This window comes from Rhinopithecus bieti, unplaced genomic scaffold (assembly GCF_001698545.2).
Source record: "Rhinopithecus bieti isolate Rb0 unplaced genomic scaffold, ASM169854v2 scaffold_15502, whole genome shotgun sequence".
NCBI lineage: Eukaryota > Metazoa > Chordata > Mammalia > Primates > Cercopithecidae > Rhinopithecus > Rhinopithecus bieti.
The window spans coordinates 253,345-270,512 of record NW_016808208.1 but is presented as its reverse complement, the minus strand read 5'-3'; the positions used below and the strand labels follow the sequence as shown (position 1 = coordinate 270,512).

The following is a 17,168-nucleotide window of genomic DNA, read 5'->3' as shown; positions in this document are numbered from 1 at the left end:
TTTTTTGTAATAATGGTAATCTTTCATTGAAAAACACAATGGCACTGGAATATCAATGCCTGGGAGAACATTTCAAAGTTAGTAGTATATTTAGTTTTGTGCATAAGTAACTGTGGTTTTGGACCATGAATTTTAAATCATTGTAACTAGTCTCATACACATCTTTATTAATCAAAATAGGAACCATTATAATCAACACATTTTTGCCAATGAGAAATAGTTTATTCCTGTAGCATGAAAATCCATGCTTCAGGATTCAATGAACGCTTGAAAAGCATTTTCTGCCCCCTGCTGATCGTGGAAGCATTTTCCCTACAAAACATTGTCCAGATGCTTGAAGAAGTGGTAGTCAGTTAGTGAGAGGTCAGGCGAATATGGTGGATGAGGCAAAACTTTGTAACCCAATTCATTCAACTCTTGAAGTATTAATTGTGCGATGTACAGTCAGACACTGTCATGGAGAAGAATTGGGTCCTTTCTGTTGACCAGTGTTGGCTGCAGACATTGAAGTTTTCAATGTATCTCATTGATTTACTGAACATATTTCTCAATCATACTGGTTTTGCTAGGATTCAGAAAGCTGTGGTGGATCAGACTGGCAGCAGAACACCAAACAGTGACCATGGCCTTTTTTTGAGGGGGCAAATTTGGCTTTGGGAAGTGCTTTGGAGTTTCTGCTCAGTCCAAGTACTGAGCTGGTCATCACCAGTTGTATAAAATCCACGTTTTGTTGCACGTCAAGTTCCAATCAAGAAATGGTTCATTGTTCTTACATAGAATAAGGAAAGACAACACTTCCGAATGATTTTTTTTTAATATTTTTGATCCGCTTATGAGGAACTGACTTATCAAGCTTTCTCACATTTCCAATTTGCTTCAAATGCCAAAGGACTGTAGAATGGTCAATACTGAGTTCTTTGGCAACTTCTCCTGTAGTTGTAAGAGGATCAGCTTTGGTAATTCATCTCAATTGGCCGTCAACTTCTGATGGCCAGTCACTATGTTCCTCATCTTCAAGGCTCTCACCAAACTTCTTGAAACACTACTGCATTGTGTGTTCATTGGCAGTTCCTGGGAGAAATGTCTTGTTGATGTTGTGAGTTGTCTCCACTGCTTCATGACCCATTTTGTATTTTTTTTTTTTTTTTTTTTAAAGGAATCTCTCTCTTATAGCCCAGGCTGGAGTGCAATGGCATGATCTTGTCTCACTGCAAGTTCTGCCTTCCCGGGTTCAAGCGATTTTCCTGCCTCAGTCTCCTGAGCAGCTGGGATTACAGGCGCATATCATCATGCCTGGCTAATTTTGTATTTTTAGTAGAGACAGAGTTTCACCATGTTGGCCAGGCTGGTCTCAAACTCCTGACCTCAGGTGATCTGCCTGCCTTGGCCTCCCAAAGTGCTGAGATTACAGACGTGAACCACTGTGCCTGGCCCATGGCCCTTTTGAACTCTTAAAGAAAATTGCTCGAATTTGCTTTTTGTCTAACATCATTTCCGTAGACTAAAATAAACAAAAAATACCAGCAAGTGATAACTCATTAGCAAAAAAAAAATAAAGTGAGAAATGCCAATTAAAATGTTGCATAGCATAATCACATTTATTTAATAATGTATTCCAATATAAAACAGCAAATTCCAACAATGCAAAAACTCAATTGCTTTTATACTCACCTATATATTTGAAAAAGTTTACAGTGTCTCCATTATTTAAAGATATTTTTGGTAAATCAGTCATCTCATTTAGGCTCAATTATACGTAGGGATTCCCAACTGCTTACCCTATATAATATAATTGTAAATTCAAATAAAAATGAGAAACATTTGTTTATCATTGGACTAATTGCTATTAATAATTCAACTGAAAACATAAAGGCATATTTGACTCTTCAATTATGTTTCAACATCAACCTGAATTTCTTAACATTTTCTTGCCTTCCACACTTCTGGCAGGCTAGTGAAACATATAAAACATTTTCCAGAATAATTGTCACATAAAATAAAATACATATAATTATAAAGGAAATTTATTATATTAAAACAATTGTGAATATATGAAAAAACTAGAATATAAGCATATGTTTGTTATTACAACATTATACAACATTGTGATGAGTACTCAACTTTTGAGTATTGATTATAAATTACGTATATGCAGATTTAAAAAGAAGTGTACTGTGACTTAAAAATATCTGTGCTTCATCTTGGTGGAAAAAATTACACGTAAGGCCAATGCTCTCGTAGTTTGTGGTCCTCATTTGCAATGGAGTGAAGCCTATATTTCATTAAGAGGTTGAATGCCATTTTTATCTGATCCAAATTCATAGATACATTGAATTTTCTTTGGATGCACGTGAACCACAAGTGAAAAATATCTGAGAGTCTAATTTTTTTAGTAGAGAAGCAAAACACAATATAATCTAATAAAATGCTAGCATTGCCAATGTTTGAATATCACGGATTTTAGTCTTAGCTAGGTGACTAGCAATGTAATCGACTCAAGCTTCTTCATTTATCTAGAATATGGTCTCACCATTTGAAAATGAAAATTTTAAGTCATCCAGGAATTTTGAAATTTTTCATGTAAGAAGGCCGCCCTCTTTTAATGTTCACTCTTTATCTTGCTTTGTATATTGCTCTTGCGGAATCAGATGCCAATCTAATTCTCTCTCTTTTGTTAAATGATGTTTTTATTTGCTTCAAGACACAGGTGACTTTGTTTATTATAAAAATCTATGAATTCTGAGGGAGTGTCTAAGGGTTGATAATTCGCAACCAATTTCCCCAGGATCACTGGGTACTCTTCTAGTAGGTTAATCCATGTTTTTTTTTGTGTGTTTGTTTTTTGTTTTGTTTTGTTTTTTTAAGTTCTAAAACATTTCCTCAAATTACAATTTTAAAAATAGTTTTATTACATTGTGGAGTGTGAGGGGAGTTACACTGTACCAATGTTCCTTCTTCTGTCTCTAGCTTCTCCATCACTTTCTCTTTAACTATCTTTGTCCCTTTTTTTTTTTGGCTATTCGTTTCATCTGCTTAATATCCTCTGTTCTATTGAATGTTACATCCATAAGCAAATGAAAATGTATTTCATATTACTGGGAAAGTTTCTTCTTTGTCCACAATTTCTTGAGTACTGTCAACTCTTATTTTGTATTATATATATATTTTTTTCATATCAATTTTCAGTTTTGGGATTTCTTAATGGTTACATTCTTTGGTAATTCTGTATGTGTGTTCTCTACATTTTGTTTTGTTTTCTTTGTGGTGGGTTAGTTTTTGTCTGCAAACAAAAACACTTTCTAGTTTATTCACACAGAGGTATCATGTAAATGCTGATTGATTTACATTAATTATTAAATGTGTGAATTGACCTTGAAGAAAAATAACATAGTGTTTTACAGATGAGGTTACTGAAATCTCTTAAAAAAAAAAAAAGTGTGTTCTGGGAACAGGTGGTTTTTCATTGTGTCTTCTCATCCTCTAACATCCTTGTTTTCTACATTCCTTGAATGCCAGAACATGTTTCCTTCCTTCCCTTCCCTTCTAAGCTTCCACATGATGCCTTCCCTCTCTGTCTCTGGGCATCATTTTCTTTTCCTTAGAAACAATCGCCTTTGCCTGCCGTGTGCTCTTCTGGTGGTTTTTAGACATGAAGTCCCCTTGCCCATGCCTATGTTCCTGAATGGTACTCCCTAGATTTTCTTCTAGGTTTTTATGGTAAAATTGTCTAACATTTAGTCTCTATCCATCTTGGAATTTAATTTTCATATAAGGAGTAGGAAAGGATCCAGTTTCAGCTTTCCCTACTATGGCTAGCCCATTTTTTCCCAGCACCATTTATTAAAATAGGGAATCCTTTCCCCCATTTTCTTGTTTCTCTCAGGTTTTATCATATAGAATCAGATGGCTGTAGATGTGTGGTATTATTCTGAGGCTCTGGTTTCTGTTCCATTGGTCCTATTCTCTGTTTTGGGTGCCAGTACCAATGCCCTTTTTGGTTATGTAGCCTTGTAGGTATAGTTTGAAGGTCAGGTAGTGTGGATGCCTCCAGCTTTGTTCTTTTGGCTTAGGATTGTCTTGGCAATGCGGGCTCTTTTTGGTTCCACCATGAACTTTTAAAGGCCATTTTTCCAATTCTGTGAAGAAACTCATGGTAGCTTGATGGGATGGCCATTGAAAATCTATAAATAACTTGGGCAGTATGGCCATTTTCACGATATTGATTCTTCCTATCCATGAGCATGGTATGTTCTTCCATTTGTTTGTGTCCTCTTTTATTTCACTGAAAATTGACAAATCGGATCCCTAATTAAACTAAAAGCTTTCCTGCACAGCAAAAAGAACTAACCATCAGAGGAAACAGGCCAACCTTAACAGATGGGAGAAATTTTTGCAATCTTACGTCTATCATCTGACAAAGGGGCTGATATCCAGAACCTACAAGAACTCAACAATTTCAAGAAAAAACAAACCAACCTCATCAAGAAAGTGGGGCAAACGATATGAACAGACATTTCTCCAAGAAGACATTTATACAGCCACAGACCACATAAAAAATGCTCATCATCACTCACCATTCAGAGGGGGGGAAATGCAAATCAAACCACAATGAGATACCATCTCACACGTTAGAATGGCAATCATCAAAAAGTCAGGAAACAACCAGGTGTTGGAGAGGGATGTGGAGGAAATAGGAACCACTTTTACACTGTTGGTGGGGAGTTGTAAACTAAGTTCAACCATTATGGAAAAGAGTATGCAAATCCTCAAGCGATCCGGAACTAATTAATATGACCCCAGCCCCATCCCACTACCTAGGTATAAACCCAAGGATTATAAATCATCGCTGCTATAAAGACCACATGCACACGTATTTTTTTATTGCGGGCACCTATTCCACAATAGCAAACGAACTTGGATCAACCCAAATGTCCATCTGTGACAGACTGGATTAAGAAAATGTGGCACATATACACCCATGGAATACTATGCAGCCCATTAAAAAAGGATGAGTTTGCTCCTTTTGTAGGGACAATGGATGCAGCTGGACCATCATTCTTAGCAAACATCACACACAAGAACAGAAAACCAAACACCGCATGTTTTCACTCACAGGTGAGAACTGACCAATGAGATCACTTGGACTCGGGAAGAGGCCTATCATGGGGAGGGGGGAGGGGGGAGGGATTGCATTCGGAGTTATACCTGATATAAATGACGAATTAATGGGTGCTGACGAGTTGATGAGTGCAGCACACCAACATGGCACAAGTATACATATGTAACAAACCTGCAAGTTATGCACATGTACCCTAGAACTTAAAGTATAATAATAATAATAAAAAAAATGTCCTCCAAGATGATAACCTCTGGCCTCAACTATTTTCGGATAATTGTATTCAATTTCTCCCTATCCAGGGTTCTGATCTATCAGATCCCAAATCTTTTCTCAAATTGAGCTCTCATCTTCTGATTATGAATTATTAATGACTGCATACTCAATGCATTATTTTTCCTTACATAAAATCTTTATCAGTTCCTGTGTCAGCTCTAAATTGGCATCTCCTACTCTTGAATTTTTATTCCCTCACTTACATATTACTTGAAGTTTGTTGTAATATCTATTAGATGTGCTTTAGGCATGGTTTATGTCTAGAAGGGAACCATTTAATATTGATTGTACAAAGTGTCATGAGTCATATTCTCAGGTGGCAGAAATTGGTATAAAAGAAGGTTATTAGGAATTATGGAAAAGACGCAAGGAATGAGAACTATGCCAAAGGGGAAGTTGAGCTGTGGTGTAGTCACAAGAATGGTCTTAGTCAACTCTATTGGGTATCTGAAGCTAGAATAACCCTGTAGTGGTGTCAAGAGTTGGAGTGGCTGGAGACAGATAAGTTGGATGTGTGCCTACCTGGGGAAGAAAAAGACCTTGTAAGGCAGTTCCCTTTAGTCAAGGACATTTTCTTGGAGGATATGACAGTTCGAAGAAAGCTTCAGCAAATGTAGATATTGTGCAAACTACAAAGTATACATATTCCAATTATTATTTATTTATGATCTGGATAAATTACCACCTTTGTGAACCCACTTTGTCTAACCGTACTTAAAATGTGAAAATGACACTTTTTTCTGGTATATGGTTCCCTGAATCAATAAAGTCCTTTTAGTAAAGATCACTGAAATCATTATGATGTGCATTTGTTTTGGTGTTACAATACCTTTTCTCCCAGGCTATTCTTCCATCAGTGAGTTTGGAGTCTTAGAGCTGATTCACATTCCAATACTGGGAAAGGAATAGTAGATCTGACATTGCACCAGCTGTATCAAATCTCTTAACTATTCATCTATAATTTATTGCATTTGTCTAAATTTAGCAATAGCATTGTTGGATATTCAGCTGTCTAGCTTCTAGGGACATTGTGTTCTATTAGTCAAACATAACTTTCTGCGGGTCAAGCCTCCTATGAACGGGTCACTCATTTTGGCTCAGGAAAAATTAAGTGCTGTAATTGGAACTGCCTTGATTTTCTAGGGAGTGGTGTGAGGAAGTGTCCTTTAATCCCATTCACTACTAGTCATCTCAGTTCTAAGATGACTTCACTTCAGTCAGCCTGATACAGCAAAAAGTCAACACGAATCTTAGTAATGATGGTATTCCTTTTACTACCATATTCCTCGTATTTTTGAAAAGTGATGTATCGTATTGGCTCTCCCATGGAACATTAAAAAAAATCCTGAGACCATGAAATGGGGAAAAATTCCTTGTATAGAAAGAAGTCCTCTCTTTTCAGTCTTGCATAGACTATCTGCTCTAGGGTTCCTATTTCTCTAAGGCACTTAGCACCTTCTTTCCCAGCCTGCCATGGAAATTCTAACATTTCTTCGTGCTTATTGTGGGCCATTGCTTTGTTCATGCTTCCAGGTACATATTAGTAGTGTGTTTGTACAATCTTAGCAGGATATTTACTCCTATATTCCAGGACAGTGCTCTAAAAACATAAACAAACCTTTATTCAAGTTTACACTTTACCCTTCAAACATCCTCAGATTCCAATCCCATGTGTATTCTCCTATATTTTGTTGGTTTATGCTGGCTAGGTTCTGCAGCTCCTTTGGGACATTATCTTTTTTTTTTTCTCTATCATCCCCAGAACAACCTCAGGTAGTTTATATTGTGATATAACCCTAGTTGTAGTGGCTAGAAGAAAAGAGAGGGGAGATTTTCAAGGGGATTTTCTTGCAGTGTAGTGCCTTCTGTATTGCTTTTAAGGAAGGTTGTGCTCAACTTTCATAGGGAAGAGTGGGCCACCTCTGCAGGATCAAGGAGTTTATGAAAACCTAGACATTCCAAGATTGTGTGGTAAACAAACTTGACTTAACAGATTTGCACTGGATTGGAGTTGGATATTCTTTGGAGTTTGACTACCTGGATTTATTCCTCAGCTTTTTTGCCTTCTTCAGGTCTCTTTGCACACTATCTAGGTGGACCTCTAACTTTCACAACTGCCTTTTAATTGCCAAGTATCAGTTTGTTTTAGATGTCTTTGTCGAGCCATTCAATCACACTTGTAATAGTAGACCAGATAGAATATTGTTTTCAACCACTATAACATAACAATATCCAAGTAGTAAAAGGTTTTTACACTTGGATTGCTACCCTGTACCTGTAGCTATCTGTCTGCACCTACCATCAGCTATGGAGTACGCATTGCAGGCCTTTTGGTAAGTCATTCAACTCTAAAATGCCACTCCCACGTCTACTTTTTGGGCCATTCCTGGTGCCAACTATCTAAGCTGGGTTTTCTGCAATGCAAATGCCGTGATGGAGATTAATACTCAAGAAGATTGTTAAGGAGTGGTTTTTATGGATAGAAGAAATAAATCATATTTAGGTAGGAAATTGAGAGCAATATAGTCTCAACAAGTCTCCAGTGATTGCATGGGACATTCTAAAACTGGAATGAAAAATCCATGTTCTCCTGAATTGAGTTAATCAATTTTCAATATTGATCAAATACCATATTAAGGCTAAATCAGTCAGTGTGACCTTGGGTGAGATTGTTTCCAACTATAGGGAATACAAAAGTTAAAGGTTCTCTCCCAGTAGCACTCCCTGAAGCAATGGAATAAACCTTATATGCCTAAAGAAGAACCTGGTGGCACAGCATTTTAATACAAAAAACCTCCTAACTTTAATTTAATAGAAGCTCTACTATAATAACTATAGGTTGAGAGAACATTTATGAAGAATGTAAGTATTAAATTAGTAACTCCTAAACTTATTTAATATTACAGTTAATAGCAACTGTGTATACTTGAAACTGTATTATCTATATACATATATTTTTCTGTGTCATAAGGCATATCCACTATTTAATCTACAAACTAGATCTGGAAAAAATGTAGATTTGCAGACCCTTGATCATTCCACACCTCTAGGGGCTGAACACTCATAAACTACAGGCTCTAAAGCAGACTATTCCCTGAACCTTCTGCCTCTGAAATTCAGTGACTATAACCTGGGTAGATTCCTCAATTATCTTTATTTTATTAATATATGGACATGACACAAAGGTGTCTACATAAATACTGTAAAAAAAAAAGTAATGTCAAAAGACCTAGATATTTATTTGTATGAACAGTTGTAAAATCTGCACAATACTTAGCATAATTTTTAACTTTAATATTTCAGCAATTGCTACAATTTTGAAAACAACACACTGACATTTTATTATGACTTTAGAGTTATAAGTAAAAGAGTTTAGCTGATTTGTTATCTGATTAAATCTTGGTATGGAGAATAAAACAGTAATTTTATAATTCATATTGACTTTTACAAATGTCACAGCTCCAAGTTCAACTTGAAATCATTAAAACTTGTTATCTAAAATGTTTCTTAAAACAATTGAAAGGGGAAAATAATTAACAAAAATAAAGTGACAATATGTGAAGGATAATGAGAGATGTAAATATCAATCCTGATTGCTGAACAGAAATGTGGTATCTCAGAATATTAACTATACTGATATTAAATGTAATCATTTTATGAGAGGTTTGCATACTTTTCTGGTATAAATGACATCTTTATAAAATTCCTTATGATTATCACCAATTTAATACAAGGAATCTTGAGGTATTTAATAATCTCAAACAAATATATCTTCTTTGATAGCAAAGGGGAATGTGAAGAGGTGGGCAAATGTTAAAACACGCGTTATAATTTCAGTATGTAGTACTATTTCAACTATTGTAATGTAAAAATAATTTATATATATTTAAGATCTTAAAGAATTAATTATCCTTATGTTCTCTGCAATGTTACAGCAACGTAACTGTAGACATGGTATGAAAATGACAGCTATTTTATTTGAGTCAAAAGGTTATAACATTTAAAGCTGGGTCTCTTCTGAGTAGTTTGTGAAATAGGTTGCTATAAATATATGATGACATTTCATGTGGTACACAGTCATTTTGGGGACTTCGTATTATATAATAAGCATATGATCAGATTTGCAGGATGTAGCATCATTGACATTTTACTTTCCTTTGCAAAAGGAAACAATGCCTGTTTCCCAAGTCCAAATTATAACCCCTTCACATGGATGTTTTTCCTGGTTTCATGTCCTAACTACACCTATGAGGTATGTTATTTATGTATGTAAATACTTGAATCCTATTCATGATATACTAAATGAATGTGCTTATGTATTTACATGTATTATAAATTAATATATACAAGAAAATGGAGAAGTCTTATCTATAGATCATGGTATAAAAAAAGGACATTTCAATCACAATTTTTTCAAATATTAAACAGTCTTTCATTTTCTTATAAATATGATCCCATTTTATGAGATTGCTTATGACTTTATATGAAAATATTAAATTATTATTTTTTGAAAATGTATTCCTATCTATAAGTTTTCTAATATTTTAAGTCTTAAAATTACCTATTCAAAGCCTCAAGTGAAGAAATTACTAGATTACATTTATGTATGTGCTAATTTAAGTTTTAATATAACAGATTGGATCATGGATTAGTTTCACAGTCATGACACAAACACTGCCAGGTAAGACCTAGATTTAATGACAATCAAATAAATGCATCTTTAGAAGAAACGGTTTCTGAGAAAAAGTTATTATAGTATTAAAGTATAGCATGTTTGCAAAAAAATTTTATAATTTCATATTGAGTTTGATTTTTAGCAGTATTAAAATATATTGAAGTACTTTTGCTCTTTATCTATGTACAATTGTTGCTTAATCCAAGCCAAGAATTATAATCCAAATGTATTTATTAATCAATGAAGTTTTATTTAGAAGAAGTTTTGATAACAATGCATTTCACTTGAAACTTCTTCTTGTGCATATGCACAGGCATGTGTATGTGTTTTGTCTTCAAAGGAAGAGTTGGGGTGTATGAGAGTTCATCTTGAATATTGAGCATTTTAACACACACTAAGAAGCTGAATTGCATGATTTCCATTTAGTAGAAGGACATATGTAATATCCATTTTATCCATTTTGTTATATTGTACAAAAGTTTTGAATCACAATTAATTTAGTTTATTATATGCATGTAGAGGAATATTACATGCATATAGGCAACTATTATTGAACATTTTAAATACAAAATAAATCCTTATTTGTGTGTATTTTGTGGTTGTGGTATGTAAAATATGTAGATTCATTTTAATTTTGTAATGTATTTTCTGTGTTTACTCATTCATGTAATATTGATCGGCTGTTGCTAGGAATGGTTATGAATAATGAAAATTGATAAGAAATTATGCAACATTTGGGAAACATCTTAAAAGCTAAACATGCTAGTGATCTTTTCCTAATATAACTTATTTGATAGAAATAAGAAAGAAATAATAATTATTTCTTTTTTCTTCTAGTTGGAATTTTACACTTCTGATGAGTATCCAGATGNATTATTGAACATTTTTAAATACAAAAATAAATCCTTATTTGTGTGTATTTTGTGGTTGTGGTATGTAAAATATGTAGATTCATTTTTAATTTTGTAATGTATTTTCTGTGTTTACTCATTCATGCAATATTGATCAGCTGTTGCTAGGAATGGTTATGAATAATGAAAATTGATAAGAAATTATGCAACATTTGGGAAACATCTTAAAAGCTAAACATGCTAGTGATCTTTTTCCTAATATAACTTATTTGATAGAAATAAGAAAGAAATAATAATTATTTCTTTTTTCTTCTAGTTGGAATTTTTACACTTCTGATGAGTATCCAGATGTCTTTGTGGGCGCAAAAGAAACATAAGATTTATCTGAGAAAATTCAGTTCATATATTCATAGAAAATCAGCAATGATTCCATTCATATTGTAAAAAAAAAAAAAAATCTCCTATAGAAAATGGCAACATATAAATTCAATAAATAAGACTTAAGGATAGTTAATTACTATACTCCAACAATTCATGAGCAACAGTATATACACTGAGTAAAAATATAGTAAAATTTCACTAAATTCAGAGTAATGCACGTGGTGATAAAAAGTATAAATTATAAATGCAATTAACTAAAAGCAGCTCTGAATGTATTTGCATGGAATTGGTCCTTGAATAAAATTGTCTTACTTCATTAATATTTCACAATATTATTTGCATAAGGCAAAATATCACAACAAAGAAACAACCTGATTAAAAAATGAAAAAGCGAACTGAACAGACATTTCCCAGAAGAAGACATATACATGGCGAATAAGTATATCTTTAAAACACTCAACATTAACCATTCATAACGGAGATGTAAATCAAAACTACAATGAGATATCATCTCATCCTAATTAGGGTGACTGTTATCAAAAAGACAAAAAATATGACAGTCGTTGTGGTTCATGTCTGTAATCCTAACACTTTGACAGGCCAAGGCAGGAGAATTGCTTGAGTCCAGAAGTTTGAGATCTGGGTAATATATCGAGACTCTGTCTCTAAAAAGCATATGAAGATTCTGTCTCTAAAAAAACACTTTTATGAAGTAAAAATTAGCTGAGTGTGGTGGCACATGCCAGTAGGTAGTCCCAGTTACTCAAGATTGCTCCAGCTTAGGAGTTCAAGGCTACAGACAGCCATGATTAAACCAAGACACTCCAGCCTGGGTGACAGAGTGAGACTGTCTCAAAATAAAATAAAATAAAATAAATTAGTGAAGATGCAGAGAAAAAAAAAATTAACTCTTAGACACTGCTGGTGGGAATGTAAACTAGAGCAGCCACTGTGGAGAACAATATGGAGTTTCTTCAAAAATTACAAATAGAACTATCATATGATCCAGCAATACCATTACTGGAAAAAGAAAATCTGTATATTAAAGAGACATTTGCACCCTATGTTTACTGCAGCACTATTCACAATAGCCAGGATATAGAAGAAACTTAGGTGTCCAACAACAGTTGAATGGATAAAGAAAATATGGTATATATACACAATAGAATACTATGCAGCCATAAAAACTGAATTCCTGTCATTCAGGACAACATGGATGGAATTGGAGGGCATATGTTAAATGAAACAAGCCAGGAACAGAAAGTTAAACATTGCATGTGGAAGCTAAAAAAATTGATATCATAGAAGTAAAAAATAAAACAGGATATTACAGGCTGGGAAAGCTGCAGCAAAGGGAGACTAGAGAGAGATTTGTTAAAGGATACAAAGTTACAGCTTGGTAGGAGGAATAATTTCTGGTGTTCTATATCACTGTAGGATGACTATAGTTAAGAACATTATATTCTATTTAGTTTCAAATAGCTAAAAGGAGATTTTGTACCCAACACAAAGAAATGATAAATGTTTGAAACCATGGATACTCTAATTTATCTGATCTGATCACTATAAATTATATGTATTGAAACATTACTATGTATCTCCCAAATATGTTCAATTCTTATGTGGCTTAAAAAATAAAATTTAATTTAAAAAGCATCTGATTTTAAAGTAAATATTTTCAAAGTTTTGACATTTAAATTACTTGAACCCCACATTATTTTGACAATAATTTAATTCTTTTGTTGTTCAATTTTAGTGAGATGTGTCATAGGTATTATGTCATTAGTTCAAATTCTTGTGGAAATTATGCCTATATTATAAGCATAATATTTTTATTTAGTTGTGTACCTTATTTATTAATAATACAGACATTGTATGCTATCATACTGGAATTTACAATTAAAATATTTTCTGTACATTATTTGATAATCATTCTGAATATATATTTTGAAATACATACTGTTCATATTTATATGTAAATTATATTTATACATCTTCTGAAATATATTTCAAAATATTTGTTGTATGTGTGTATATGTGTATATTACATATATACATGTGTATCACATATATACACATATATATACACATACACAAATATATGTATATATATATTTCAAATGGATTGTATGCACTTGCAAAGCGAAAGTACATTGGTAATTTGGGGACATTAAGAGTGGAAAATTTTGTTTTATTTTTAAATCTTTAAATACCTATCTTCTCTGAAAGCCTATGTGCACGTGTGTGTGTGAGTTTGTATGTGAGCATGCATATATACTTGACAAAGAGATGACCTGTATAAATCAAAGTATACATTATTTAAAATATTTAAAAGAGGCCGGGTGCAGTGGCTCACGCCTGTAATCCCAGCACTTTGGGACACCGAGATGGGCGGATCACAAGGTCAGGAGATCGAGACCATCCTGGCTAACACGGTGAAACCCCGTCTCTACTAAAAAACACAAAAAATTAGCCGGGCGAGGGGTCGGGCGCCTGTAGTCCCAACTACTACTCGGGAGGCTGAGGCAGGAGAATGGCGTAAACCCGGGAGGCGGAGCTTGCAGTGAGCTGAGATCTGGCCACTGAGATCCGGCCACTGCACTCCAGCCTGGGCGACAGAGCGAGACTCTGTCTCAAAATAAATATATATATATATATACACACACATACATATAAGAAATGTTCAATTTCTTCTTATTTTTTAATTGTGATTCTTTAGATTTGTTAGTCTATGGAGCATTTTCAATTCTCAGATTATACATATGTAATAAAATATGTTCATTAAAGCTCTTAGATTATATGCATATATGACAATATATAAATATATACATATGTGACTATATATATATAAAACAGTATATTGTAAAGTAGGTCTATATGCACTGGGCAGGGACTGTTTATTACTAACATATGTGGCCACTAAAGAAATAACAAAAAGCCCTTTTAAAAGCCTTATAATTCCCAAAGCATACTATTAAAATTTCTAAGGAGAAAACAATAACAATAAAATTCTCACTCCCTAATATCTATTCAACTAAATTGTATGATATCATTTAATTATCTTAAAAAGAAATGTGAATGCATTAAATCATATATACCCAATGCAGCTATATGATCAACTACTTGTAATAAATGTCCCTTTTCAGAAAGACTAAGAATAGTTTCTGTTTTTGCAACTGGATCCTGACAAATAGTAACCTAGGAAATTTGCACATTCTTGTAGGACTAGAAGAAAGTCTTTAAGTATAGGGTATCTATATGACAGACATTTTTCTTCCCATTGTGCTACATTCCCTTATGCCAGTTGTTCCATCATATTTTTTTCATATCAGTTATTCCCTTACTGTTGGCAGATATACCTTAGTTAAAGGATATATTCATTATGAAATGTGCTTTTTTAAATGTATTTCTCGTTTTTATTTCCAGGTGGTCTCACTGCCTAAGACATCAAAAGAAAAAGCCTGACAAACTTACAACATCTTGTTATCAATATTAATGCTACAGGTATAATCCTGCAGCAGCCATGTACACGTTTTTAGCCTTTAAAACCTAAGCTTCATATATAGGTTTTAGGAGTTACTATACATAAGATGTACACATATGCGTATATATATGGGTGTGTGTGTAAATGTGCACTCTTACAAACTTTAATGATACTCTCTAAATTAATATATAAGGTTTATATAAATAATAAGTTTGCATTGCTGGCTAAAAAATTATGCATTTCTTTTAATATAAAACAAATCTCTATAATCTCACATATTCATGGTTTTTTTGCCACATATCTAAGTAACTTAATCTTAGCTTATGGAGTATTTTGCAGGAACAGCATTCAACACTGCAGAGATTAGTTGTAGGTGTCTTTATTACATTTATATATCAGTGTGTTTGGTGGGGAAAGAAGATAAAAAATAAAACATTTAAATATAAAATTAAAACAAAAAATAAAATATGACATTTATTTATAATAGATGTCATAATTTGATCATATTCATAGGAAAACAATAATGAAAACTTTAAATGCAGAAAATATATACATACACTACATAAATTAACAATAAAATTAGTACCATGGTTACTTGTTTAAGTAATATGCTGTCCTAAATATGTTTCGTTATACCATGTTCTCTCAGAGTTAACACTCTCATCCTACAAATAAAAGATATATTCTCAAATTCTACAATTCTTGTGTGTGTATTTTCAACAGTTGTGATTTTTATGTCAAGATAAATTATGCTAATATTAGCAACTTTTAAATTCTATGCTTTGCGACATATAGGCCTCATTTCTAATTTAATAAGGTATGTATGTATTTGATATTTTCATAAAAGTAATACAGGGTTCGGCCAAGAAGTTTTGCCATCTGTGAAAGGCACGCATTTGATGCTATTATAAGCCATATTAACTGGAGAACATTTCTAAAATACTTCTGTTTCACATGCAAATTTTATACTCTCTATATTGATGGATTTGTTTCTTAGATTGAGATTCAGATGTGGCAATCAGTGAGAGAGGAAAAAGGTACAAGCCTGTCTCTACTTTTTAGATAGTTTGCTTAAGAGACAAAACAAGTTTAACTTTAATTGAAATATTGCATATTTACTTGCTTAATTATTCTGTTATCCCTTAAATTAAATATTCTTTATAGGAAGCATGTCTTTGAACATGAAATAAGATTAACAGCTCTGAGTGTGAAACTTTTCCTATGATGAGAGACATTTTAGTCAGCCTCATCACAAGAAGACTTTTGCTTTTCTCAAACCATCCCATATTTCTTTTCGACACTTGGAAGTATGACTCTGCTTCTTTTATTTCTTTTAAACATTCTCGAGTTTTTGTTGTTTTGTTGTAACTGTTGCCAAATTAATAATTGTTAGATGACAAATGTCCTCAAAAAGTGTTTTTCAGTAATTGTGCCTAAAGAAATACAGTTATATTTGTCATCAAACTAATTTCGTATGCATGTTTTTCCCTTCAAAACCATAAATTGTCCTCTTCCTTCAGGACACTGTAAACCTTGAATGAGAATCAAATCAACAATTTGCATTCTTGTAATGTGTAAATCAGTTCATTTTTTAAATACAGGAATCAAAGACTGGCTGGCTTACATATCCTAAACAGTTTTAATATGAAAAAAGATATATAAATGTTTAGAAAAAAATAGTAGAATTAATTAAAATCAATTAGAATATATGTATTAAAAGCAATATTAAGTTATATCCATATTTTGTTCTTTTATTCTTTGGGTTACATTGGATATAAATGGATTGACATAACCTCAACCTATAAATGCTTCTTTAAAAATCATGGAATTGTGAATCTGATTCCCATTTTCAGTCTTCCCTAAGGCCCTTTCTCTATTATAATTTCTTGGAATGTATTTGTTCTTCTTTTCTATGACTTTTGCTGCATATGTCATTTATTAAAACAAAACAAATGAAACAAAACTCTAAAACTAAAATACACCATTACTGGTTATAAGTCTTTCTTCAGATAAATGCATAGTTCTGTAAATTCATGCCCATGATATCTTCACAGATTATCCATTGGTTTTCTTGGTGTTTAATAATTATTGTACATATCCAAAGATAGGTCAGTTCAGAGGGTCTTAAGGAAGATGAAACTGCTGAAATAAAGATTGGACCAGGTTGGGAAATGAATCTCACTTAAAACAAAGATTGATAATAATCTCAAGCAAAAGTGGAAAAATATCATAACAGGAGGTCTCTTGCCAGACTATAGCTTTGCACATCCCATTTGGAGTTTAAGACTAGTACCCAGTAATTTAAATATTTAAATTTATGAGCATAATAAGAAGTATGAGATTTAATAACCTCAGAGTTTTCTAATACTAGATTTTGATATCATA

At 33.0% G+C, this 17,168-nt stretch overlaps 1 protein-coding gene across 1 annotated transcript in view; it reads left to right on the top strand.

Annotated features, from left to right (window-relative positions):
• Window positions 1-11,884, top strand: part of TECRL (trans-2,3-enoyl-CoA reductase like) — a 130,946-nt gene extending 119,062 nt beyond the window's left edge. The window contains exons 9-12 of the mRNA XM_017885777.1: window positions 369-377; window positions 9,520-9,644; window positions 10,028-10,073; window positions 11,235-11,884. Coding sequence (XP_017741266.1) covers window positions 369-377; window positions 9,520-9,644; window positions 10,028-10,073; window positions 11,235-11,362 — 308 coding nt within the window. The 3' untranslated portion in view covers window positions 11,363-11,884. The remainder of the gene's footprint in view (window positions 1-368; window positions 378-9,519; window positions 9,645-10,027; window positions 10,074-11,234) is intronic.
• The last annotated feature ends 5,284 nt before the right edge of the window (window positions 11,885-17,168 follow it).